This window comes from Meleagris gallopavo, chromosome 6, assembly GCF_905368555.1.
Source record: "Meleagris gallopavo chromosome 6, MGAL_WU_HG_1.1, whole genome shotgun sequence".
Lineage (NCBI taxonomy): Eukaryota > Metazoa > Chordata > Aves > Galliformes > Phasianidae > Meleagris > Meleagris gallopavo.
In genome coordinates, this window is record NC_139409.1 from 9,544,336 (window position 1) to 9,571,485 (window position 27,150).

Sequence of the window (27,150 nt, forward strand, 5' to 3'; positions counted from 1 at the left end):
GCGCTCCCGCCCCTCCGAGCACCGCCATCCCCGTTCCCACAACCCCGTGCGGCGCTACCCGGCCGGGCCCTCGCCCGCCTCTCGTTGCTAGGCAGGCCTGGACGCTGCCACCGAGCCTTCGTGCCCTCCCGGAGGCGGCCGGTGGCGTAGGGTGGGACGTGCCGTCTCGCCATGGAGGGCGATAAGGTGAGGGATCGAGCTGCGGGAGTCGGGAGAGCCCTCATCAGGGCCCCGCGGGATGGCGGCGCGGCTCCTCCGCCCGGTTCTGCCCCGCGTGCCGGAGGTGCCGGGTCACTCGCCGAGGTCCCCTCGCCCAGCCGGGTGTCGCTGCTGCCGCCCGCGTTCCTTTCATCTGCACTCCCTGGGGCTCCCTGCGCCGCTCCTTCGGCTCCCGGTTCTGTTGGCACAGCGATGTCAGTCAAATGGTGGTAGTGAGGAAATCCTTATTCTTGTAATGGAATAATCCTCGTTCCGTGTTATCCGCCGGAGGAATGGCCTTCATTCTTTAGCTCTTCGAGAGCTCTCAAGTAGGCAAATCGTGTTGGAAATGAGAGGATGGCAGTGAGGTGGCTGCGGTCTGGAGCATGTCATGTAAGTGGGAAAGCAGCTAGGGAGCCAGAGGGAAAAAAAGAGATCTGCCAATGCCCTCGAGTATCTAAAGAGGTTATGTGGGAAAAGATGGAGCCAAAGTCTTTACTGAAATGATCAGTGAGAGAACACAACAGCCCTAAACACCAGTGAGGGAAATTATGACATGGTATAAGGCAAACATTTTCACATTTTTCATACTCAAACCCTGGAACTTGGTTCCCCATACCATTTCCAACCTCGGAGATACTAAAAAGTAAGTCTCTGACTCGGACTTTGAAGGTAGAAGCAGGGGGTTGAAGCCAGTAACATTGACACACTGATTACTTCCCAAAGGCGTGTGGCCCAGCTGTGTTTACCCACTTGGTCTGTAATATTATTGAATGGCCATTCTTTAAAAAGCGAAGAATTTTGAGCTTCCTTAAAGGGTTCTGTCTGTCATCGTAGGCACTGGCCATGAGGTTTTATGGAAACAGCTGGTTAATCCAGTAGCAGTCTCAGCTTCAAGCCTCTTCCAAGTCTAGTCAAATCAGATACATTACAAGTACCTGATAAGAAAGTACCTTAACATATATGCATTGACTAAATCAAATTAATGTTTACATAACAAAATTGGCATTACTTGCCATCTATATCTTGATCCTTGTCTTTGAAAAGCTGTTATTTTTAAGTGATTTACTTCTCACTGAAATTGATTACTGTCTTGCTATCTTTTCTGTTCTAGAGAAGAACCAAAGAAGATACTTGGAAATCAGAAGAACTTAGGAAACATCTTAGGGTAACTTCATTTCTATTAGTTTTTTTTATTAACTTACCTTGTAGAGGTGGTATCTATTGACAGTCTAAACAGAGAGGTATGATTGCTTGTTCTACTTGGAACTCTGTGTTCGGGGATCTTTAGCTCCACAAGGTTTTTCTGCTATGCTTTAAAACTGCACTGTTGAATACAAACAGTACAGGTCGTTAATGCATAGCTATTATCTTTCTTTCCACAATGGGCTATTCTGGAACCTGTCTAGTCCAGCTATGTTCAGTGTCTGGCACATTCAACCATTTTTAGCTATGTAAGTCATATAATATTACTGCTCAGATTTCATAATTAAGTAAATGGAGATGATATCACTGGTGTGGGAATCACGTTATACAATGGGGTCTGATTAGCCAACCACCCAAATCCAAGTTACAGTTCTGCTTTGTACATACTTACTCAGTTTCCTATATCTGCATTTTGTATTGTAATTGCTGTTGTTATCTGTTACGTTGTCATATGCTTTTAAGCTGGCTAATTACTTTATCTCTTGGACAATACATATTCATGCTGTGATCAGTAACACTATTCACATTCATCACTATTTTTTTAAAAGCTGTTTTCCAATGCTCATCTTTCTTTCTGTCTTGTGCAGATACTCATTAGTTCTTTGATAATCAGTAGATACTCTACTTGTTTGTTACCTAACTTTCTGCCAATTGCATTTCAAAGCTTCCCATTAGTTCAGTGCCAGTGCTGTAGTAAGTACTTTGTACTTTCTAGATACTCGGTAATATTTCCTCTACTTCCACGTAAGATAAAGCTAACAAATTTGGCTTGAAATGTTTTGGTCCCACCAGAAATAGTGATTGGGCTCTCATTACTGTGAAACAGATGGATAAAGTTTAATTCACTTTACTCATTGACTGTAATCAAATAAAGTTCTGTTTGTTCTGCATTAAATAAATAGCCAAAATCTTGGATGTAGCTAAACCAGTGGGAGTTTTGGTACATGCTTCAGAAATGTTCAAATATAACCTCTTATAATGTTGAAAAGATACAGGGATAGTAGCATCCTCATGGGATCTATGCCAAAAATTCTCTTTTACAACTTTTTATGTTGTGTTCTGCCTTCTGTTCAAGTAAAACCTAGTCTTCTATTTTAATGGCAATTGCAGGATGTCCAGTTATCCATCATTACTCTTTATTTCTGTTATATATTTTACAAGGTGGCACGGTTTCTCTACATGAACTAAACGATTTAAGACACTCGGATAATTTTTTGGTCTGACTGTAAGCAGAATAATGCACAGTTCTACTGTATTTTTTTTACCAAAATCTTTTCACATGCATTGGAAGTGCATCTTATAAATCTCACTTATATGTTCTTTCTAACAGATTTTTTTTTCTTTTTTTGGTACATCAGGCATCACAGTTAGAGAGTCAAAATGAAGACAGAAAGCACAGAGAAAAGAAACTGCAGAAAGAGAAGGTTGGTCATGACATAGGCACTCATAAAGATGAATACAAAGACAGAGGGAAGAGCAAGGAAAGAACAAGAGAGAGACTGAGATCTGTTGAAAGAGACAGGGATAAAATGAGAGAAAGGAGAAAAGAACGCCACAGAGATCAAGACAGAGAGAGACATCAAGATAAGCTTAAAGAGTCAAGTTTAGAGAAGGAAAGATACAGTGTCCCGAAAGATAAAGACAGGGAGAGCAATAGAGAACATGATAAAATGCATAAAAGACATGAGATAAAGCAAACAGATATGCAAAATAATCTGAAATCATTTGAAGGAAGAGATAAAGGACATCACAGAAGACGAGAAAAAAGCAGGCATCGTTTGGGTAAGTTGCTTTGTGTTGCTCTTTTACTTTGAAATATTTGTTTTCAAGGTAGAAATTCAGAGAAGATGAAGACAAGCAGGTTTGAGTACCTAATGAAATATGTGTCATTACAGAATCCTGTGGCATATTTTTTATTTTTATTTTTTAGTTTTGATGCTGGTTTTCCTTTCTTTGAAAAGATAATGAATTTCACTTTTTTTGTTGGTTAGTTGACTAGAATGGTAAGCACCTTTCTGCCCGTACATTCTTTGCTGCTCAGTGCATTTGAATCCCAAATAGTAGTTAGTAGCATGTGTAGTTACTCTAACCATTACAAAAGAACAGAGGTGTTCATCAGGAAAGTGGAAGGCTTTGTACAGAGAATTTCAACATAATCTTATTTTAGAAAGTTAGTATGTTTTAGAGAGGCACTGTCAACGAAATAGTGTTTTCTACATGCAGTTTTCTACAGTTAATTATGTATAAAGTTTGAGTACAAAATGTGCATTTTTTTTTTTTACATATTTTTAGAAGAGGAAAAAACAAGAGGTGAGGAGCAAGAAAGAAGACATACAGGGAAGAAGGTAAGGAAAAAGAATGCCATGTTTTGTGATGGAGTAACATAAGATTGTAAAATAAGAAGGAAACTGGACCAGACCACACTCCCCAAGAAATTCAAGAGCTGCATGTAAAGCAAGGTTCTCACAAGTGTACAAAATATACAAAGAAACATGACTGAGCCATTCTATTTTAAGCAGATACTTCATTCCTTTTTTTTTTAAAAAAAAAGGAATTTGGGTTGTAAATATAGCTTTATTTTTGTACAGCTTCGTTAGATTTTCTCATCTACTATTTATGCTTTGTTGCAAGGATATTGTTTTATGATAGATGACCTGGTAATTAATTAAATTTGTATGTGAAGAATATGTAATCAAAAGAGACAGTAGTAAACTATGCAATACCCCTGAAGAAATACAGGAATCTGAAGTGTTGTGATAATTCAAAACTTGCTTCTGCATCATTGCTTTTGAAAAAAAATTGGCCAGGAGATCCATAATGGCAGAATGAAATAGATAATTAGCAAATCTGTCCATTTTTTATCCATTTAAACAACGTATTTGTAAGATAAAACAATCTTGTAGAGCTTTCTAGCTCTTCAGTGTTATTTTTCTTATTTTGCAGGATAATAATACGAAAACCAGCATTGACACATTTTTAGCAGACAAATTTGGAGGAGGTGAACATGGACACAAGTTGCAGAAAGATAAAGAATTAAATAAAGAAGAAAAAAGGAGATACAGGGAAAAAAAAGAACATTCCATCAGGCCAGGAAAAGACAGACTTTCAAAAGAGAGAAGTCATAAATCTTACAAAAAAGAAGAGGAAGAAAGACATAAGTCAAAGAGATCTACGGAGGAATATTCCCATGGAGACAGAGGACAACCAGCAGAAGATAGGAAAAGAGTAAAAAGTGGGGAAAATGAAAGAAAGAAGCTTGATCTTAGGGTTAGTGTTTTTGTTTTTACACTTAAAAGCATTACCTTATCACTTGCTCTTGTTGTTTACATATAATTACTGATAAGGTGAACAATCGAAATGGTAGGGTTGTATGTCAGCATTTTTTGAAATTTAAGGCTAAGATGGTAGATTAAAATACTGTGTCTGCATTTAAGTGTTGGAACCCAGAGCTGATTCTACCCATTAAATTCAAACAGGAAAGTTGTGTATGTCAGATTTTTTTTTTTTTTTAAATAAAATTCTTGATTACTGTGACATTCAAAAGTCAAGAGCAGGCTGGAGATTCATTAAAATGTAGTGACTTATTCAAGTAGCTGTTGCTGAATATACTCAGCTATGCTGATGATTCTGTTTCAGAGTTACATTCCTTTTTCTGATGTTCGTGCATAGATAAAAAGGAAGTTTGTCTTGAATGACCTATTGATTACACTTCCAGACTTTGGCATATCTTCATAATATAGACTAGAAGAGTCAAGTCATATACTGGGAAACCATTCTTAACTAGTGTAGTAACTTTAAAGTATTCTTTAAATAAGTTAATGCTTAGAGGTTATGTTAAATAAAGGAGAAGGCTCAAGGTCCCTTTTCCTTTACTCTCCCAAGTATTTAATATGTTCAGGAGAAACTCATGTCATGTGTATAACATATATTTTGGTTTCTTTCTTTAGCGTAGCTGTAAAGAGGAGAGTATTCTGAAATAGTTAATACACAGAACGTCTTACAAGCAATGACCAATGTGTTGTTGCAATTAATTTATTATAAACCATGTTTTACTGTTAAATATGACTACTACTACTAATATAGGCATGTATACATGCTTCCTTCTAGCATTTCTGACACTTGAATATTGTGATTTCTTTTACAGAAGAGTGAACACAAAACAGAGGAGGAGAATCGAGGAGAAGAAATGAGCCATGAGCATGTAAGGTAAATTCAGAGATTTAAAATGAGTGTGTACTATATAGTACATATAGTACCTAGTGTTTTGACTCCAGTATGATTTATTTAAAAATGCGTATATTTATATTCTGTTTGTTCTTTTTTCTGCACCACGGTAGTGGGAGGAATTTTGCTGTCCTTGCAAAACTACAGATATATTAATCTAGGCACTTAGCTCAGGAGACAAAAATGCTGTTGTTTTACCACCTTAAATTCACTATGTGCTCGTGTGGACAAATGTAAGGCTTATGACAAACCCTATTTTTATTGTTGCTTTTTCATCTTTGTTAGTCCAACCGCCAGTGTATGTGAGCACTTTCTTCCATATTAAGAAGAACTCTGAACAATCTTGAAGTCTGATACTCAGTTTCTGAAATAATCAAAGAAATTGTTAAGGAGCAGATGTGGTTCTTGATTTTCTCCCTGATTATTTTGTCCTCATAAAGAAACCCTCTGAATGAAACGCCAGCTTTGAATATCAGACCATGATTTACATAGATGAGCACATGTTACACCAGTATTATGTTGATGTCCAGTTGACTGCAGGTATTAATAAAATGAATATGTATGGGTTTCAAATTTTTTTCCTCTTTAATTATTCTTTTGCATTGATGGAATTACTGATATTACATGTGGATAAGTTGATGGAATTACTGATATTACATGTGGATAAGTTTTATTTTGCAATTCTTGGCTGTCTAATCTCTTTGAAGTTTCATTCTTACTTTATATCAAAAAGAGATCTATAAAAGTGCTTGTAGAAATATTCCTGTTTATATTGGAAAGTTTCGGGGGTTTTTTCATTTGCAGGAAGAAACAGTGATTTTTTTTCTTACAAAAAAAAGCAACCATGCTTTCTTCTGAGTTAACTGTTAAAACTGACATTCTGTTTTTCAGAAGGAATGGGAAGGATAAAGGAGAAATGAGTGAAAGAGACGCAAGTCAAGAGGTAAAAATGCTTGATTTTGGATGTTAGAATGTTGTGTTTTTCTTTGGATTAATAACAGTTACAGTATGATTTTCAATACAATGCCATTTTACCATTCTGAGATAATATTTATGTATATTCACTGATCTTCAGATATCTATTACACTCTCTTTTCGGATGTAGCATTAGAGAGTACTATACATTAGAGAGCTGTGTAAATTTGCCAAGCATTAAAGGTAGCCATATATTAATCTTCTATCAGTATCTTCTGCACATGAAAAAGTAATTCTCAGTAGGTGGGAGGACTTCAGGCATATGTAAGGTAAATAATCTACAGTTACCTATAGTTTCTCTAAACAGCTGACACAGGTGAATAAAAAGTAATGTAAACCAAACAAAATGCAGCTAGCAGTGTACTATGTTACTTGTAACAGTTGCCACAAGAAAGAAGAAAGTCCAATTTTATAAGAAAGTCCTATTTTTATAACAGGCAGGGTGTTCATTCATTCATTTATTTGTTTTTTAATGGACAGGTGCAGACAGACCTGGGTTTTCAGCAAGTGTAGTATGCAAGCTCCATTATCTTGGGTTTATTTGGAACCGTCTGTGCAGATAAAGCATAATTTTATCATAAAAAGCTTTAAAATATTTTATGATCTTTTGAACTGTTTATAACCATCCTCCAAAACCCAAGTTCTTTTTGGTGCTTCTTTTTTTTTTTTTTTTTTTTTTTTTATGGGTAGGGCTCTGATGTGAGAAAAAGTGGTAGCACTGATGGAAGACATGCTTTTTTGTATTCTCGTGTCGTGGGCAGCCATTTATCTTTCATACAAACCTCAGATGTTTTAACTTCGATTAAAACCTGTTTTCATGCTACGAATACATCTGTTTCAAGACTGTTCTAAGACCTCTGTTATCTGTTATTCTTTTGTTCTAATTTCCTATTCATATCTGTTATTCTTGCTTTAGGACTAAAGGTTAGCTTAAATACTTTTTTAGGTTTTCTTCTCTTAATGAGTTTATAGGAGGCATCTCTGTTCTTTCTCTGACCTTCCTTTGATGATCCTTACAATGCAAACTCTTCATTCCTCCCATCATCCGAGCATCTGCCTCTTTGTTTCAACTTGCATTCATTTTTCTTGAATATGGGTGGCCAGAGCTGAACTCAGTAGTGAATGCAAATTGTCATCAGTGCGTAGCATAGTACTGTCAGGGACATAAATACTTAGGTGTTCCTGAAAAAAGCTTTCCAACATTTCTTTAATATGCACAGTTCTTTTCACTGTGGTTGAGAGTTGTGCTGGATCAACTAATACATTCAGACTATTCTTTTCCTCCATTGTTTCCAACAGCTGAGGTTCCAGGTTGTAGCTGGCATTGCACTAATCATTAAGGCCCAGGTTTAGCTCACCTTTAGGGATGAGTTGTTTTGTGGTGAGGATATAAACTTCCCTGAATTACCTCTGTAATTTGTGGGGAAAGATAAGCAGTTTAATTATTGTAGGTTTGGTCTTCTGCATTAATTTCTCTGTCTTCATTGGCAATAGAAGGCAAACTAGGAGGAGGTAGTCAAGCCAAATTCCACGGGGAAATTTTGCCCAGTTTTGTCCACGTTGTTCCAAATGGACAGCCTAACTAATATAATCTATTCTTGATCCCAAGATTGGCCTGGGAAATGACTGAAAGTGGCAGCCAGAAATACAAGTGCTTAAGTACTAGGTCTGCCACTTTGATGGCTGAAAAACAAGGTATCCATATAAGCTGTCTATGCTTTTATAACATCTGTAATACTTCTGAGATACCTCTTTGAAAAACAGGTAGTTACCAATCCATGCTGTAGTTGCAGTTGATAGAAATGGGATTGTAGGCATTGAGCTAGACAAACTGCTGACATGAATTTCATGAGTTTCCAATCCCTGGTCCTGTTGAAGAGTCAGGAAGCTCTTGAACAGTCATGAAAGGATCGAGTGTGTGACTGACTGAAGATTGGATGGGATGATGTGTGTTGGTTAAGTTTTTGGTTTGTTTTTTTTGTTATGTTGGGGTTATTATCATGTTAGTTATTTTAAACAAGTTCAATAAATTAAAGGCAGCTTCTCTGAAGTTTTTTCAGGGATACCATAAATCTTACTGCATGTAAGTATAGTTGAGAATTGAATGTTAACAAGGTTTTGTATTTGTAAGACTTACTTTCGCATTGCATGCATGTATCTCTTTTCCTGGTTCCAACGTCTGCTTTATTTCATCAACAAATAGAGTCCTGCAGTTTGATTTAAGTATAGAGATATTTTTATGTAATCCCCTAAAAATAGAACGGTTTTATTTTGTTGTTACAAAATATGATTTTGGTGATTCTGTGTAACAGTTTCAATTACTGCTTTTGTTTAGGAAGTTAAAGGTACACACATCTACAATTCAGACCCAGAGCTGGGTAACTTTTCAGCAGATTATGAAGATGATTTTGAAGTAAGTAAAAACATAACATTATCCTTTATTTTGAAATAATTCTGAAGTGTCAAAACATTGGTTAACTTTATTTACAGAAATGTCAACTGAAGGATGTGGAATGAGTTTTACTTTGATATTTTGGTGACCTTAACATGGCTATCTAACTATGTAACTAGAATGTTATGTTGAAACACTTTATATTTATTTAGATCCCATTGGTGACTGGGAACCAACTTTCTCTTTTGCTGAAGTCTTCATAAGATGCCTGTTCTGTCTGGCTGGTTCTCAATTATTTAAATAGGTTTCTGTGAAAAATGCTGTACTTTTTAAATAATGGCAGCATATTACCAATTTAATGAGGAAAAAACGCCCTCATTATTTTTTAATGCAAAATTACATTGGAAAAAGTATTGACATATAGCAGTCCTTTCACTTATTTGTTTGATTGGACTCTCTTATTTTTAGTTCTCTTTCATTTAGTTTAAAGATAAAATACTATACCAAATGGGCTTTTGTTACTAGCTGAACCAACTGCATTGTCATCTTTGTTCAGCTAAAGTAGAGTTCACCTCCACTGAGGTTAGGTGTGATGCCCATTTGAGGTATCCACTGTAGTAGCCCTTTGCATTCAGTGGAGATAAGGAAGCACTTCTAATGCTCCTTCCTATCTTAGGTTAACTGATTTTGTGAGCATGAGATGAATTATCTTAGCTGTGTTTAAAGGAATTGTTATTATGTGTTTAAGGGTGGACTTGAAAACAGATGATATGGACCTTAGGAAAATTTGAGGATGCCGTTGAAGGCATTGAATTTAACTAGGAAATAAACAACTCTGTATGGGTATGAAGCATTTACAGTACTGAATACCACCATGTTCTTTAAAGACGACATAATTTGCCTAAACAAATAGCCCCTACTTTAGGATATTAAAAAAAATAAAAGGAGAAAGGATCTTATTTGAGGCACTGAAGAATGTCACTAGGGGACTTTCTTCCCTTGGTTAAAATACTAACAGTATCAGCACACTTGTTTTTATATGAAATAGTAGTTATGTTTAAGTTCCATTCAATCAGAAGATTTGTAGCCATATGAATGAGAATTTTGTTTTTATTAGGAAAGCATTTCCTAATTTGTTAAGATGATCTTGAAGAATACATCTGTAATCCATGTTTATTAGTTATCGAAATACTGTTACTTCTAAAGGATTATGAAGATGATTTTGATGATTATGATGAAGACAAAAGTGAAGAAGGAGATACAGAAGACAAAGAAAGAGGGATTCATTTTTCCAAACCATCAGAAATTGAAGAAATTCAAAGAGCGATTAATGCAGAAAATGATAGAATCTGTACTTCACTGCCACTGAAAATCAAAAAAGAAAAACAGGAACCAGTCATGGGTATGTGAGTAGGGACCAGTCTTTTTATATTAAGTGCATGAGTAACCCATACAGCTTCTGAGTAAACAGGCCATTTCTTCCTGAAGTCTGCCAAGAGGCAGAAATCTGGTCTTTTGGATGAGTCACTTAGGTTTGTGGGTAAGTGCTGCAACTTCTCATATTGCTAAAGAATGATTCTGAGGCATTACTAATCACTGAAAATGTGAAGTATAAAAATGTACAGACTAACATTTAATATGTCTTATTTTGGGTAAGGGAAGGATGAGGAGGTCTGGATTTTGAAATGTGTTAGAACAGTTTGAGTCTTCTGGTGACATTCATTGGCCTTCTTTTAATCAAGATTGCAGTCACTTCTCTGATAGGGAGTGAAAAAAGCACATACTGCTTACATGTATAGTTTTGTATCACTTTTAAGGTGCAGTCTTATATTTAGTTGATCTGATACCTCTGAGCCCCAGATCTCTTTATTTAGCAAGCTACACTTGTGGTTCTCCTTTACACTCTCTACTTTTGTGAAAGGCAGAATAGCATTGTGAAAAAGTATCTTAGATAAGTTTTTACTCTAGTTATTACAGAATATGGCAGAACTAAGATGGTCATAGAAGAAGAGCAGTGTGTTTCTTTGAATCTTTATGGTATCAATAGATTCTCAGGTTTTTGTCGCAAATCAGAAACACTACCTTGCAAGATGGATTTCTTCTTGTAGTAGATCAATGCAATTCTTATTATTTTACTATTAATATGGAGTTGATAACAGAAATCTATTGAAGCTCCAGATCTAATGAAGGGTATGGAATTCTTATATGTAGTGTTTATAGAGAGATTACAAATTCTGAATTACAGTACTTACTGCATTCTTGTAAATTACACTTTTTAAAAAAAAAAGTTCCAAAGTTTTGTTTTGGTTAAAATGTTATTAATCATTCTAGTAAAAAATTTAGAAGTTTCAAACCCCTTTCACACTGCCTAGTAGTAAGTGCACTCTTCTCTGAGGAAGTGAAGCATTATGAGTCCTGTCTGGAACTTAAATATTTAGCTCATTTGGCTTTCACCTGACCAGGGAAGAGAGTAAAAGTTAAGATGATATCAAATACTGAACTTAATACAGAACTTAATTGTTGCTTTAAAAAAAAAAAAACAAAACAGTATTCAGTGTTTAGGTTATTCATTCAGTGGCATCAATTATTCTTCTGTTAATGAGTCTTCTGGTAGCTGTAGAGGTGAATTCTTCTTTAGAGATGTAGCACCTGGTGTATTGTGTGTGAATTTAGTATGACTTAGAATTGGTCATAGGTTGTTTTAGTGTATACAGGGTAAGTGTGAACCAGCTAATGAGAGAAAAAAGGAAGAGGCGCTTTCTGCATCGGTCTTCTAATGTGAAAATTACAGTGTTCACTTGTATTGATTGACTGGTAAAGGGCCATAATAAGGGGAAAAGGCTGGCCAATTACTGAAGTTAAAAAGCTTATTATACCAACAGTGTGCTAGAGGTTATGTAATATGCCATCTAGTAACTTCTTAGTAGCTTTGTGGTAATAAATCTGTCACTTTTTATACTTTTGTATGGGAACTGCTGAATCACAGCCTGAACCTCTGATTGATCACCTGAGGTGAGCAATAAGTCAGCCATGGGAGCACAGGTGAAGGCAATTCACCTGTGCTGCTGGAAGGGGTGGAGCCTGGCTGCACCTCTCCTAGACCCATTTAAGAGCTGACCACCAGTGGGGAAAGATCTCTTCTGGAGATTCTTCCTTTGGAGTTTTACAGCAAGCCCAGGACGTGGGTAAGCATTCTGTCTATTCTCTTTTGGTATAAATAACCTGCTTAGCCAATCTCTTGTTTATTTCATAATTATAATAGCTTTATATTCATTGATTATACAGCTTTCTTCTTAATGTTTTAGTGCCATGTGAATTGTGAATTATAAGACTAACAGCATTTTGTAATATTACAGAAATGCAATACTCTCCTGCCAGAAACTCTTTTCGTGGCATATTCGTGGATTTTGAAACAGCAAATCGAAGACAAAGTAGCCAAAGTATGGCTAGTAAGCAGAAGTAAGTGTGTTTTAAATAATCCACATGAAATGTCAACATGAAAGGTGTCTTTTGTTCTTTATATTTGAAATACCTGAAGTTCAGGAGCCTGTGAGGTTTAGAGTCGAATATTATTTTGTAACCTAAAAGTAATTAATTCTTAAGTAGGCTTTGTTATATGTCATTGTACAGTGGAAATCTACCTTTGTATCAGTTTGTGCAGCGTTTTATTACACAATGAGTTGCCAGCATTGTCATTTCTCTGTATAATTCTTCAATCATTTAATTAGATACTGACTTACAGTACAAAAGAGCACGCCTTAGGGCTCTGCTGAACTGTAATTTCTTGAAATGTTCAAGATGCTGTATGGTACATGCTGTTTCCAAAATAGCATATTCCATTTTTGGAATAACACGAGTTGGTTTAAAAACATGTTATTATTGGTTTTAAAATGGTCTAGATTTGAGACTTCTGGACTAGTCTATGCTAAAAAACCACAGCAATGCTTATTTCTTGTGGAACTTGCCAGTAGTTCCAGGATTTATGTGAAGGACTGTATATCTCTCTAGTTTGCTGTTAAATAAACTGGATACATAAATCTAAGGACCAGTTTTATTGTTAGTACTGGATTCTGTTACTTTGTGGCTGCTCATCAGTGGCTAATGTTCATAGAAGGAAAATTGTCTAAGCTAACTTAAACTGCTTAAATTTATATGTCTAAATTTCATGTGAGCTCATTGGCTAGGCATTCTCAACGTGCAGTGGAGAGAGATTAGGAAATTCAGGTAGGCTCTGTCTGAAGAATCATCTTCTGAATTATTTGTCACTCTCTCCTGATTATGGAGGGAACGTGAGCAAATAGTTCAGATAAAGTCCAGTAATGTGAATTCCCCCCATCATTGTCTGATTCATGTATCTTTCATACAAATGTATACAGCACCACTTTGTAGAACCTATATGAATAGCTATGCCTGTAACTTCTTTTATGTGCTTAGAATGTATCTAGCCTATGAAGATAACTAGCATTTTCTTGGAAGCAGAAAAGGTTTCTAAAATTTAATACTATGATAATAAGTTATTACCTGTAAGTAGACTGACAGCATCCCATATACGAGCTGCAGAGCTTTGGACTTGTATGTGTAATGATGAGGCTAGTTCATTTAGTGTAAGAATTTTCTGAATGTGTCATTTAAGATTTCTAATGAGGAAGCTATTTGCATGAGTTTGAATTATGTCTCAGCAATCTGTTCCCGCAGTGGTTCTGAAAAGGTGATGTATTAGGAAGCAGAATTAAAAATAATGTGGATAAGAAAATGCAATAAATATAATTTAGCAGCCAAAAGGGAAATGTGAAAATTCCCCATATACATTAAAAAAAAAAAAATCCAACAGAAAACACTGGAAGAGCAATTCCATCTTATGTTACTCCAGTCTTTTTCTTTTTTTAAAGACAATCTTACTGAGAAGAAATTGCAACTAAAGTGTACATCTGGAACACTGCTTAAGTATGGAATTGGCCCATAAATGCATGAGTTGAATTTATACTAAGTATAAAGTATATATACATATAAAGTATATGAGTTGAATTTATACTAAGTATATTGAAGAAATCTGAAAGTGAAAAAAGGAAAAAGGGAAAAGACAATAAAAATGTTCCCATTGCCAAGCAATCTGTACTGTAGCATGAATGTGTACTGCAAGCAGTAAATTTTTGAAATGTATGTCTTAACAATTTTATGACATCAAAATGTATAGATTATTGTGTCCATTGTGACAAAGATTGATTTTCCATTAGCCAGGTAGCTACACAAGTGAAGCAGTGGGGTTTCACACAGATCAGTGGATTTTTAAATAGGTGCTAATGCAGAAAATCAAGTTACTTTTCTTGTGGAATGCAGTGTACTTTGGTCTTAACTAATTTTGTGTTTCTCTTTTGAAATGTTTTCTAAAGAAAACGCAGTGCAGAGCTTCTCCCACTAATTGATCTGGACTTCTCAGTTAGTTTTTCTTTATTGGATTTGCCTCCTGTAAATGAGTATGACATGTATATTAGGAACTATGGTAAAATGAACACTAAGCAGGTAAGTAACAAATGTTGTAATATTTTCTTCCTGAAAATGTCTTTTCTTGTTTTGGAAAATAGTTTCCCTTGCAAAACAAGTTATTAAAGCTAATAAGATAGCTCATTAACAAATTGTTACTTTTCATGTCTAGTCTTTTGTTACCATAAAGCAATAATATTAAAGCTTCTGGGCCAAATAGGCAGTTTCCTTTCTGCATTAGAAGAGATCTTTCTTCCTTCCCTGTTTTATAAAGGACTTCCTATATGTTTTTGGCTCCCTGTCCCAGGTATTCTGGGTTTAGTCTATACACATAATATGAAGTGTTTTGTATTTTTTCAGTAGGTCAAATAGTCTTGGGCAAAATGTGTTTAAATGTGTGTATGGTTACACTGTTTGTGCTGATATACTTGGATCTGAATTCAGGAACTGAAGACAGAGCACATGAATTTAAACATGAATATTTCTATTCAGTTATGTACTGTGTTGTCATTCTTAGCTGTGTTACTCATCTCACTTTGTCTTTATACTTTAGGCCTATGTTCAGTGTAATGAGGACAATCTTGACAGAGACATTCAGACTGAGGAGGTTGAGACATTGGAGAAATGGACGCAGCATCCAGGAGAAAGTGCCCTTGTATGTGGAGGTGAATAATGTTTAATGTTAGTCAGTTATAGGTACCCACACGTAATCTTACTGTACTGAATCTTCCTAATGTCAGAACTTGTGATGTGTTGACAGAAACCTGCTGTAGGCACTGAGTTCCCTGATGGAAAGAGTGGAGAATATGTGGCAGAAATAGTTTCTTCCTTCTGGATTGTTGGTAGTGGATATGACTCCCCTGTAGAGCATGTTATTCAGTACTGTAGTTGCTGCTGAAGAGAAGTAGATTCCTGCCTCTCTCCTTGTGTTTAAAACTTGCACTGTTCTTATAGTTTTAATTTATTTCCTTTTGAGTCAAGCTTCACCTTTCTTTTTGTTGGGTTGTTTTTATTTTCCTAGGTCCCATAAATGGCCAGGAGATGTCAGCAAATGGAGCTCAATCACCCAAAATTGATTCACTAAGATTAGCAAATTTCCTTCGATCAGCAGGCCAGGTATACTTACATACTTCATGCACATAACTCATAAAGGGTAGTAAGATACAATGTGGCAGATCACTCATAGTACTTGTTCTGTCTAATCTAAATAATTTCCTAAACAGTACTTCCAATCAGTGAGGCTCATCTCTCTGTAAAGGCATGGAACCAGATCTGTGCTAAGATGTATTTGTAAAAGTATAAAATAAATGTGGGAGTTGGTAAAGGTTTATTAAATTCATCTGCTTTTTGAAACTACGGTAGGAAAACTGAAAGATAAGATGACCCTTTTACTTCTATAAATGTAATTATGTTTGAAAGGTGATTGCTGTTTTGCTAGAGGAAGATCAAGCTGCAGCACAACCCAGATGGAAACAAAGATCTCAACAAACCAATCTGTCTATTAGTGATAGCTGCTTCCAGTTAAATACTAACCAACCATTCCTCCACGGTAAGGAAGCTTTATTCTACACTTCTTAGTATATAGTTTGAACTCTTCCGTTTGGAAATATCATAACTGAGGTACAAACAGCACACATCAGGATATAGATGATGTAATGCTAATTTTTCTTTAATTGTTCTAATCTTGCTGTAATTCCATACAAAATGGTTTCACATGGGTTACATCCTAGCTGCTGCAGAACCAGAAGTATAGCCACTGATCAGCATGATGTCATGATATCCTATTGTATCTTCTTGCATCTGTTGTTCAAAGGCCATCTCACAGGGTGTCATTTTACGTAGGCTCTTTAGATTGAAAGTAGGGCCAAAGTAATAAATAAAGCAAAGTCATTGAATGGGGTAAAATATAGCCTGATATATTTGAAGTGTGCTGTGTCGTCTTGACATGAACTGTAAAAGTTCAAATGAAAAGAGAAATGAAAAATAAAATATCCAGAATTGTGTGAGGAAGACCTGTTATAACCCAAAAATGGTATCCTAATATGAGCATGTGAGATGAACAAGAATTCTGGCCTGTGCTGTTTCCTGTTTGAGACTCAGCTTAATTTTCAGTGTACGTACTGACATCAGATCAGACTCTTTCGCTGCCTTACTCACACCCAGAATACTCATACTATTAATTTCCTAAAGCTATTCCTTTTTGTTTTCTATTTCCTTCTCTTGGATTCCTTCTCTGACCCCTCCTGTTCTTGAATAGCATTAAAAGCAATCCACTCTTAACAGAAATATTCTTCGTAATTGTGTTAGCTTATTTAGCTGTTGTTGCAGCAGCTAAGTATAACTTTTCATCTCTAGTGATTTTTTTCTTTTCTTTCTTGTTTTTTTTTTTTTTTTTTCTCCCCAATGTTTTAGACCGGAAAATATCCTGCCTGTGTGTCTCTCAAGTCCAGAGGCAGGCACTGCTTTCTGTTCATGGATTACCTGAAAAAGCAGATATTGCTTTACTGAACAGAAAGAGCATCATATGTGTTTGGAACATCTGGCAGCCCTCCAGTCCTCAGAAAGTTTTAATATGTGACTCTGAGGTATGTTGTAATAATGTTGTATAGCTGAATAGATGACACTATTATGTATATTCTGTTGTTGGTTTCTTTGTTTGTTTTGTCTGGCTGCAAGATACAGCATCTTCTAAAAAAGAAAAAAACACATTTGAGCCTAGTGAGCAAACAGTATTCTATTTAATACTAGAAATTAGTGATCATCTTTGTTTTGCTGTTGCTTTTGTAATGTTGGCTCCATTTCATGGTTTAAAGGTGAACACAAGTAAAACAGGGATCAGATGTTGTCAGGACATCTTGTTACTCCTCTCTGTGATACAGTTGAATTCCTTCAGCTTTGTGGCAGGGCCTGCAGATTACACAACTGTCTTGACCAGTGAGGGCCTACTAGAAGTTTCGTGTCCTACTTTTAAATAAATTGTCCTCCTGCAGCACACACCTGTAATCTGGATTTTCATGCCCAAGAGGAACTATTTCAGCATTATCAAATCATTGATCTTTTCTATTGTATCAATTATGTATATTTTTCCTACTTAACAGGTCTTATGTTGCTGCTTCAGTCCCAGTAAAACAACGTTAGTTTTTGCTGGAACAGTAGATGGTTCAGTGTTGGTGTGGGATCTTCGAGAAGACACAAGAATGCATCCTCACGTCACATTCAGTGAAACTGATTGGACATTTAGGGTTCCAACATTTTCCACTGGTTGGTATAAATGTACTCTGATCAGTCACTTTGTGGACAGTGAATCAATTCCACTACAAATTCTGCTAACACTGCTTCTCAGTAGTGTTGTTTAGCCACTGCAGAGGTTATGTTTAGTCTGTTGAGGGTGGAGCGTGATTCTTTAAAGTCCCTACTGGAGGAGCACAGCAACAAATAAGAACATTGTAGCCATTTGTTCCATTGATTAGAAATAGCTTAAATTAGTGTTAATCGCATACTGGAAAGCCAGAAGGCAGTTTACTTTCCAGAGTGTTTATGAGTGTGCTTCCATTGTTTTACATTTTCTTGTCATTGTGTTTTTCCATTTTTCTACACCTGTGATCCTGTAGTGTACAATCAAATAATGCAGGTTTTTTGTAAACTTCTTTATAGGTGACAAATTCAGAAGCTAAAGAAATTTATTATGGCATATGAGTAATATACCTATAGACCCAATCCTAATTAATTAACTCTGCATTTGAATTGATATGAGAGCCTCTCAGTTTATGAATCTGATGGAAATGAATGAATCTTTATGCCTGCCTTTTACCATTGTTTTCCATGCACATTTAAACAGAGGAGCAAGTCATTGCTTTTACTGAAATATTCAGTGTATGTAGTTGTATGTTGAGAAACTGGGACTGAGATGTGTAGTGCAGCATTTTGACCTTTGATTCATCTCAATCTCATTTGTTATTTGGTGCCATTTTACTTTGTACTGCGTTGTACCCTAGAATAAAAAATCACACACAATCATTTTTTGTTAATGAATGCAAAATTAGTCCCTCTATTTATTTCTCTTGTGAGGAGGAACTATAAATACTACAAATGACCCAAACTTGTTTTGTTCACAAGCATATCTAATTGCAGTAGTCATGTTCAAGTAGACACGAATTGCTTGTTGATAGACTTTCCATTTCTCTTAGTAGAATGGAGACATTTGGACTCTCACAGTGGGCTGGTAGTCAAACACGTGGTGATCTGTTTATTTAGGGATAACTACTGTCAATTAAATAATACTTTGGAAAAGCCATTTTCTTTCCATTTTGTCTTTCTTATTTTGTAAGCAGTGATTTATGTTTTCCTCTGTTGCTTATGAAGGGTGAAATTAACATAGTTCTCTTCGTGGTGGCTCCGAAATGAAAGATTTTAATGAAATGTGTGATAAAGCAACATAAATGCTGCAACAGTACTTTGGAAAATTAGAAGTGAAATCAAATGATGAAACATTGATTTATCTAACAGTGTTTTGCTGATTTAGAAAACTGTTTGCAGTATTGTATTTTTACTTTCTAAAAGTAACTTGTAAAGACTTTTAAAAGCAGCTCACTATGGAATTCATTATTTGGTATATCTTTGTAATCATTTTCTGCTGTAAGCTAAAAAGTGGTTACAGATTTGTTTTTGTTGAAAATAGTGTAGTGCTTACTTTAAATTATTTTTATTTACAGACGGAATTCTAAATTCAGTCAACCACACCTCTCCTATACTAGCAGTGGAACCTGTCTCAACTTCTCTCTATGCTGATCAGAATTACGGTCTCGCAAGCCTCTTCCATCAGGAGGGTATGTAAGCTGCTCTGCAAAGAATCAGTATGCCTGAGTCTTTAGGTATCTAGTAAAACAAATATGTCCTAGCCAAATTCTAGGGTTTTTTAAACTGCATTCTGCCTTCTAAGTTCCTTTTAGTATCAGTTACATAAAACATTCTCACTTATTTTCTGTTCTGACTTGTGTTCGTTCAGTGCAGTTTCACATCAGATGAGAGTGCTTGCTTGTAATAGTGTCCATTTTCAAGACAGTACTTTGTTCTTCCACATCAAATGTTGTCACTCAAAAACTGCCTTTAGGGAAGTTTTAATCCTTCTGTAATGTCCAGAAATGCCAGTCCGTATCATTAGAGCAATGTGTTCTTATCTGACAGCTCTTAAAACGTGTGACTATAACTGGTGCTTCTTCCTGCACCTTTTGCCTAAATGACCAGCCTCCATGAAGAAGCTTTTACCCTCATGTTCCCAAATTCTCAGGCAGTGTGATAGAGGAGACGTTATTAATTCCGCTGTAAGAATACAAAAGTTTCAGAGAATGCATTAATCCAGGAAATGTTTAAAGTCCTTTGATATCATGTAGGATGAAGGTGATTGTATGGATATGAATTGTTACTGTTCTTCCATAGAAATGTCAGGCCCTCCATTTCAGATAGCTTCAATGGATGAAAATGGAATCCTTAATACGTGGGTGAGTAATATGTATATGAAAAGGTAGAATATAACATCAGAATAATAATATGCAAATTTCATGTTTCTGATAAGAGTTTTTTCTCTCTGCAAAATACAGCACTGCTAGCCATTCTGTTGGAATTCTCAAAATGTTTGACCTGACTCCCTAATGCTAGGCAAAACTATTAACAGGAACATCACAAAACATGCAATCAGTAGTTCTACTTCATAGGAATACGTTCAATTATTTCTAACAGTTGAACAATGGACCTTGGCTATCATTCATGCACATTATTTTGTTTGAATCGCAGTGGTTTAGAGAGTGTACTGAATGTATGGGAGAAGTCATGTTTGTAATTTATGTGAAATAAATGTTGAAGAGGCAAAATGTAGAAATCTCTGGGTAAGATTATCTTGCTTTTTTTTTTTTGATTCCCAGTTAAACCAACATGGTACTAGCTACCATTCTAAATAAGTATAGGAAGAGATTTCCCATTTTCGGCTTTCCGTTGGGGAGTTTCTGGTGGGCATGGGAAACAATTTTTAGCATTGCAAACATTGTCAGGGAGTGGAGAGTCTACCTGTAATCATTGTAAGGTTAGACTTTAAAGGAATGTTTAGATAGACACGGCGTACATTATTACAATCATTTAAAAAACTTTAAGGTCTGGTAAATATTTATTTTTTAATGTTGAATATTGACTTTACAGGTAGTTGTAGAATTACAGAAAGTGGATTTAGCTGGTTCACAAACTGATTTAGGTAAGTACTATATAAAGCTTCTGAGATTGTGAAGTTACTGAGGAGGAAGAAGGGTCTGTGGTGACAGCAAGTAATCTAGGAGAAAGCAATGTTGCTGACAAAAAGATTATGAATAGGGCATCCATTTGCTATTTTGGGATGTATGGTAGGTATCAGGAGCCTTAGCTTCACTACTGTCTGAATCTCTTCTGCTAATTCTGCGCTGCTGATTGCCACCACAGACGAGCACATTTCTTGTAACGCCAGAGAATATTTGTGTGTCCTCGACAACTTTTCTCGAAGAAATGAGATTTTGTGCTATTCTTTCTTTCTTCAGTTTCAACCAAATTTGTTGTACTGTTTTTATTGTTACTTGTATCCCCCTTTCAAAAATGGTGGTGAAAGTTCTCTTTTTGGGAGAGAACTTAATTCAGTGTGAGAAAGGAGATTCTGTAAAAGGAAAACAAAAGGAAAAAGTCCTCACTGAGTTACCAAATAAAGAAAAATATTTTGTTCTTGGAAAAAATGTGGACTTGCATATTTACCTGTCTGAAAATGGCTGTGATTAAAATTCTGGTCTGGTTTTAAGCACATGTTAGCAGTAAAGCATTGTTAACTGGAGTTATTGATGAGTTTTGTTTTATAATTTCCTGTGCCTTACCTGGCTACGTTAAGTTGCTAACGATGGTATTTCTGTCTGAAGAAGAGTACATTTTAAGGCTATGGTAATGGGCTGAGCACAACTTTGATTGTACTGGCATTCATTTCCTTTTCATTTGCAAAAACTTTTGGAGTTTGAAGAGTTTTGGTCAGTAGTAACAAGTAACATGGGGTAACTTCTTGTAACCATTCTTAGTGTCTCATTACTGTAAGTAGTTATGAGGGATCCAAGTCAAAGGTTAGAACTCTTTAGATTTTAATTTGGAAACAGATTGTTGTAAATGATGTAAAATTCTTACGTATTAACATATTAGAAATTACACCTACAGTAAACAATTTTATTATGAAGTATCCTTATATTTAATAGCTTTGGTTTTATTTTGAGTTCGTGAATCAGTTTGAGTAATTCATTTCTGTAATTTTAGGCTTAATTCCTGGAGGAAAAGTGAAGTTAGTACATAGCTCTACCATGGAATTGAATAACAGGTAAGAAAAGAAAATGGGGGCATTTGGATTTTACATATGCATCTCATAAGGCTAATTTTCCCTATACTTTGTTGATTTACTGTTAAGTAAGGGATATTTCACTGTATTTACATTATTTTTTTTGTTTTTTTTGATGCCTAGATTTCCTAGAGCTATTCATGCACATTTGGATTAAGAGTTTCTGTAATATACATGCATAGCTTTAGGGGAAAACTTTTACTATATTCTTCTCATCTTTTACCTGTCTGTTTTTCCTAGCCTTTTCCCAAAGGATGTGTGCCTGAGAATGCCTCAAACACTGACAGTTAAATTTCTGCCATCTGATCCAAATCATTTCATTGTTGGAACAAACGTTGTGAGTAATATGCTGTCATTTTTGGTTTTGGGTGTGAACCCATTTACTTGGATTTTTATCATGAGACTGTATATAAAATTTGTAATTTGAGAATATTATCAAAATATGGTTACTTTTGCTAACTATTAATAATAACCTTTAAAGGTAGCTGTTTTGTGAAGTGAATATATGAATGTCAACTTTTGAATTACTAACATTATCTTGTAATACTGATAATGCAAATAATTTTTGCTTTGTTTTGTTTTCGTAGGGCCTGGTAGGCCATGGTGCAAGACATGATTTAAAAGTTCTTCCAAAGCTATTCAGACCCCAGGAGAGTAGGATGAGGTCAATAAGCATCAATGCAATTGATTTCTTCCCTTTTGGAAAGTCACTCTTTTTGGTATGAAAATATTTTTATTCAATGCAAGTTTATTTTTAATTACGTATCGAGGGAAATTTTCCAGTGTGACAAATTTAACTAGATGTGTTAATTGATTTACATAGCTAGCTCCAACTGCAAAGAAGAGTGACAAACAAATATTGTCCTGATGTTCTAACTTCACTTATGTACAGGGTAGAGGATCTGGGGCTCACAGAAACGAACGTCAATCTCATGGATGCCTTTGGCTTTCTAACTTATTCTGATGTTACTGAAATTCAGCATTACTAGCAGGACTTTTGCAGTGATGATGCTTAAACTGCTTTTCACTCTTATTTGTATGTATTTCAGTAACATAATCATTTTGGAGATAAGATACCTGTGAAATAAATGTCTGTGGAGCATCTGTGGGCATTCCTTGCCATATTTTCCACTTCATGGCTTTGCAGCTGGCCTCCTGACAACCCCTTTCTCTTGGGGTGTGCTTGGCAGCAGTTGCATCCTGCATGTGGTCAGCTGTCTTCAAACCTAACTCTGCAGTTCCTATTGACACACAGTATTTTACTCATCTCCCTTGTGATAGTTTATTCAGTGTAAATTGACTCTAGCTCCATATCTACTTTCTATCTACTTATACTTGTACTTGATCCTCTCTTAAATAATGCATATTGCTAAATATGCTATGATTTCCGTGACTTCATTGGGATTGCTTGAAGTATAAAATGAATGTGTTTGGCCACAGCGTTCCGGTGTATATTGTGCCACTGTGTGCAGTCTCAGAGCTTTCATGTACCTCTGTGGAAGTTTTTTTTCCTTTTTCACAAGTGTATGTATTTGAAGTGATACTGATCTAGAGTTTGTATTTGAAGAATCCTTTTGACTGAATTTGCAGAGTCATCTTTAAAAGTAATTGTCATTTGAAAATCCTAAGAGTCTTAAAGTGAAGATGAAGGCCACAGGATGACAGAATGTCTGGAATCAGTGATATCTGCCTGCCTTTGGATTTTGCTGTTCATTGTGAATCAGTTTAATATCATTATACTGTTAAGCACAGTCCGTTTTCCTGAAAACTGTTCCTGGTTTTACAGTTTACCTGTGTCACTAAGTAGCCTTCTGAATTGATCTCAAGGCTCAGACCTCAACTTGGGTCAGACTACTGCCACGTTGTGCTGATCACAGTATTAGTGAAATTGATAGTTTGAAAACTTTTAAATGGGAAATTGGAGCTTCATCCCAAGATCAGTGGATTTGATTACTCTAGTATACTCAGTGCAGACTTGCTGCTTTTGAACTCCAGGTCACATTAAAAGTTAAAATCTGGATAGTCTATATAGTGAAATATGATAGATATGTGCCACCCAATTCAGATAGCTAATTTTATTTATATGCCTGGAATTGAAGTGATTTTTAACCTGCTTGTTTTCTTCTTTTTGACTATGGTTTAGGTTGGCTGTTCAGATGGAAGCATTAGATTACACCAAATGACATCAGAGTATCCCCTCATGCAGTGGAATGACAGCACAAATGGGCAGCCTGTTATTGCCCTGCAGTGGGCTTTAACAAGACCTGCTGTGTTTTTTGTCCTCGATGCATCATCTAATATTTATATTTGGGATCTTCTGGAAAATGATTTGTTTCCTGTGGCAAAACAAACTATTCCATCAGAGAAGTAAGTACATTACAGTACTATATTTTTACCAAAATACTCATATTCTTATGATCTACATTTTGTTTAGAGTTTGGGTGGAGATTTCTTAACATTAAATATTCATTACAATTTGCTTTTCTAATTGTATTTTTAAACTTGTGAAATTTAGAGAAACTACATCTAGTGTAACTTTATTTACACATTATTTTATACAGTCTGACAAAGAAGTAGTGTTTAGTATAAAGCAAAATCAGAAATAATGTTATCACTGGGACAGCTGTTTTTCTGTGTGTGGAAAAATTGCTGTTTACATGTGGAGGGAAGTGTTACATCCACTGAAATCAGTGGACTCCTTGAAGACAAAGATCACTTTCTGAATCAGGATCAGCCCCAGAAATACACAAGATATATTGGAGAATATTTTAGATTCCTGTATACATTAAGTTATTCAATATAAAGATACATACTGTGCTTATTTTCACAAACAATATTTTTGCTTAGCATCCGTTCACCAAGACTAAAACCAGGGCAGGCTCACAGTGCTGTTCCTGTAGTGAGTTTATACTCACAGCATACGTAGGTATTCTATAGATTGATCCTCAATCAGTTCAATTTAGCCTTTCTGAATTACAGTCTTGAGGACTCTCTTTCTTTCCTGCTGGGAAGACTCCTGGGAGAATCTCTCTTCCTTAGGCTTAAGTTATTTTGGTGAATATCCTTCTAGCTGAAAGTTTTTCTTATTGTTTTTCCAGCTATAGATAGCAAAGTGCTGCTAATTTGGGAAGCAAATGTATTTTTTTAACTAGTTTTACTCTGTGGTTTGGAAAATACCACTAAAAAGTATCCAGTTTATTTTTGCAAGCTTTAAATAATTTTAAGTTAGGATTAGAAGCTGATGATGGAATCTGTGAACAGGGGAAAAATTTCCTCTTAGATTTACATTAAGTGATTGCTTCTGGTGAAAGGCTAGAGAAGATGGTGGGACTTGAAGTGGGAAGGAATATTACACTATGATAAGGAGAAGATACCAGGAATCATTTAGATAAATACAAGTAACTTGTGAAAATATTTTCTCTTGATTGATCATACCACCCTCCTCTTCCCCCCTTTTGATTTCAGTGTTATAACTATGGCTCTACTTGGAGAACCAGAAAAAACAAATGGATTGTTAGGAATTGTGCTGGCCAGCAACTCTGGAGCAATAGACATTCACTATATAAAGAAGAAGTGGGCATTACCTCAGCCTGAGGAATCTGAAAAACTCAATTTGATTCTGTTGCACTCTTGTTAGAAGCAGAAAACAGTTTGGTACAAAATATTTATGATTTTTGATTGCATTTAAAAGATTTGTAGCATAATTTTGTATATTACTTGTATATATTTTAAATAAAATCTGTGCATTACTTTAATTGAAAATACGTATTTTATCCTAAAAATGACAGAATCAAATTTTGCTTATTGTACTAAAAAAAGATGATCTGTATTTCTGTATTGAAAGAATTTTAGATTTGTATATTTTCCAAAAATTCTTGAAATATATTCCTATTACACTACTGTTTTTTATTATTCCATTCAGAAGTAAATGATTGCAATCCTTTGTCTAGCAAACATAAAATTTTGCCTCTGGGTAAGCAACCTGAATGTACTGCAGCTTTTATCTCTGGTCTTTTACACACTAATGCTTGGTAAAGCTTTTTGTTGTCTGCCTGAAAACATTGTGCAAACAAATTCACACTCCATAGTGCATTACTGCTGATTTCATCACGGAACCTTTGCAAAATGAATACCTGGAAGCTCAAGTTGTCCTGATAGATACACTGGAGGTAACGTGCTTGGGACATTCAGTGCAATTCTAAATCCTTTGGGCTTTCCAATGTAAACTAACCTGTTTAATCCTGTAAATCATTTTGAAAGCTCTTGTAGTGAGAAAGAGGAGAGTTTTCTGTAACATTCTACCTTATATATATATATATACACTGTTGGTAAAGTTTGGAAGAAAATCACCCACAGAAAATGTCCTTAATTTTTGTAGCCTTTCCACCTTGTCATTTAAAGATTGTGAAAGAAAACGTGGTTTGTAAGAACAGAGATTTGGGGAAGAAAAGACAATTGGAAGATGATGTATTTGATCTTAGTGGAGGTACATTTAAGTAATGTACTTTGTCTTTTAAAATAGACTGAAATAATTTGTAAATTCTAATTAATTCATTGCAGACTTTATTTTTTCCTATATAAACTGTTCCTTAAATTGAGCAAGCTCAAGGTGGCCACATGGTGGTGCCAAGCCACTGCAGTAAGAGATGAGTGCCTTATATAATCAACAACATACCACTCTGAGACTGAACTTCTACTCTTTTACACATTCCCTTCTCCTCAAAAACAATATGGAATCATAGGATCACCAAGGTTGGAAAAGACCTTTGAGCTCATCCAGTCCAACTGTTCACCTATCACCAATGTTTCTCATCTTCACTGTGGGGTTTCTACAGTAACGTGTTTGTCATGCAGGAGAATCTCAGCAGTAGTTGCTTTGCTTTTCTTCCTTTCAAATATTTGTTAATGTAAGTATTTCTGACCACTAATCAGAAAAGTAGCAAGTATTGGTACACTGTAATGCAAGGGAAGTATTCCATGCACAAGGACTTGTAAAATTGTTTCAAGCAAAACAGTGCTTAATCTTCCATCCACCACCACTTATGATTGTGAAGTTAATATTGTTAACATAACGTATTGAATTTTTCTTAAGTCTTAGAAGCAAGCAAAATTGCAGTTAATTAGAAATGAAGAGCTTAGATGAAAGAAGCCCACTGTTAATTCCTGAGTGTTTTCATATCCATAGCGTTTTTCTTGGCAGTTTTGATGTATGCATGTATGTATGCAGACACGTAAATACTGCTATTGCAAAACATTTAAAATAGTCTCAATAATAAATAAGTGTATTTCA

The 27,150-nt window shown here is 35.5% G+C and overlaps 1 protein-coding gene across 4 annotated transcripts; it reads left to right on the top strand.

Annotated features, from left to right (window-relative positions):
* DYNC2I1 (dynein 2 intermediate chain 1) lies at positions 1–27,150 on the top strand. 4 transcript variants are annotated; one of them, XM_085227027.1, is made up of 24 exons: positions 1–186; positions 1,313–1,366; positions 2,763–3,186; positions 3,697–3,749; positions 4,348–4,671; positions 5,549–5,610; positions 6,520–6,571; positions 8,939–9,016; positions 10,202–10,397; positions 12,352–12,454; positions 14,386–14,515; positions 15,030–15,141; positions 15,498–15,592; positions 15,896–16,025; positions 16,889–17,061; positions 17,575–17,737; positions 19,189–19,302; positions 19,913–19,974; positions 20,666–20,717; positions 21,782–21,842; positions 22,101–22,197; positions 22,448–22,579; positions 24,004–24,227; positions 25,326–27,150. In XM_085227027.1, exons 1-24 carry the CDS (start codon positions 172–174, stop codon positions 25,495–25,497), a joined length of 3,078 nt encoding a protein of 1,025 aa, XP_085083153.1. In that variant the 5' UTR covers positions 1–171; the 3' UTR covers positions 25,498–27,150. The 4 variants fall into 4 exon arrangements, with proteins under 4 accessions (XP_085083153.1, XP_085083154.1, XP_019471815.1 ...); XM_085227028.1 differs by having other exon boundaries at positions 6,523–6,571; XM_019616270.3 differs by lacking the exon at positions 1–186 and adding an exon at positions 249–591 and having other exon boundaries at positions 6,523–6,571.

What these genes read in the sequence shown, in the direction of transcription:
- DYNC2I1 (XM_010712424.4), top strand. Translation starts at nt 556, where the DNA reads ATGGCAGTGAGGTGGCTGCGGTCTGGAGCATGTCAT. An exon ending in ATGAGCCATGAGCATGTAAG is followed by an intron (nt 5,611 to 6,519) that starts GTAAATTCAGAG and finishes TCTGTTTTTCAG; the next exon opens with AAGGAATGGGAAGGATAAAG. An exon ending in GTAAAATGAACACTAAGCAG is followed by an intron (nt 14,516 to 15,029) that starts GTAAGTAACAAA and finishes TTTATACTTTAG; the next exon opens with GCCTATGTTCAGTGTAATGA.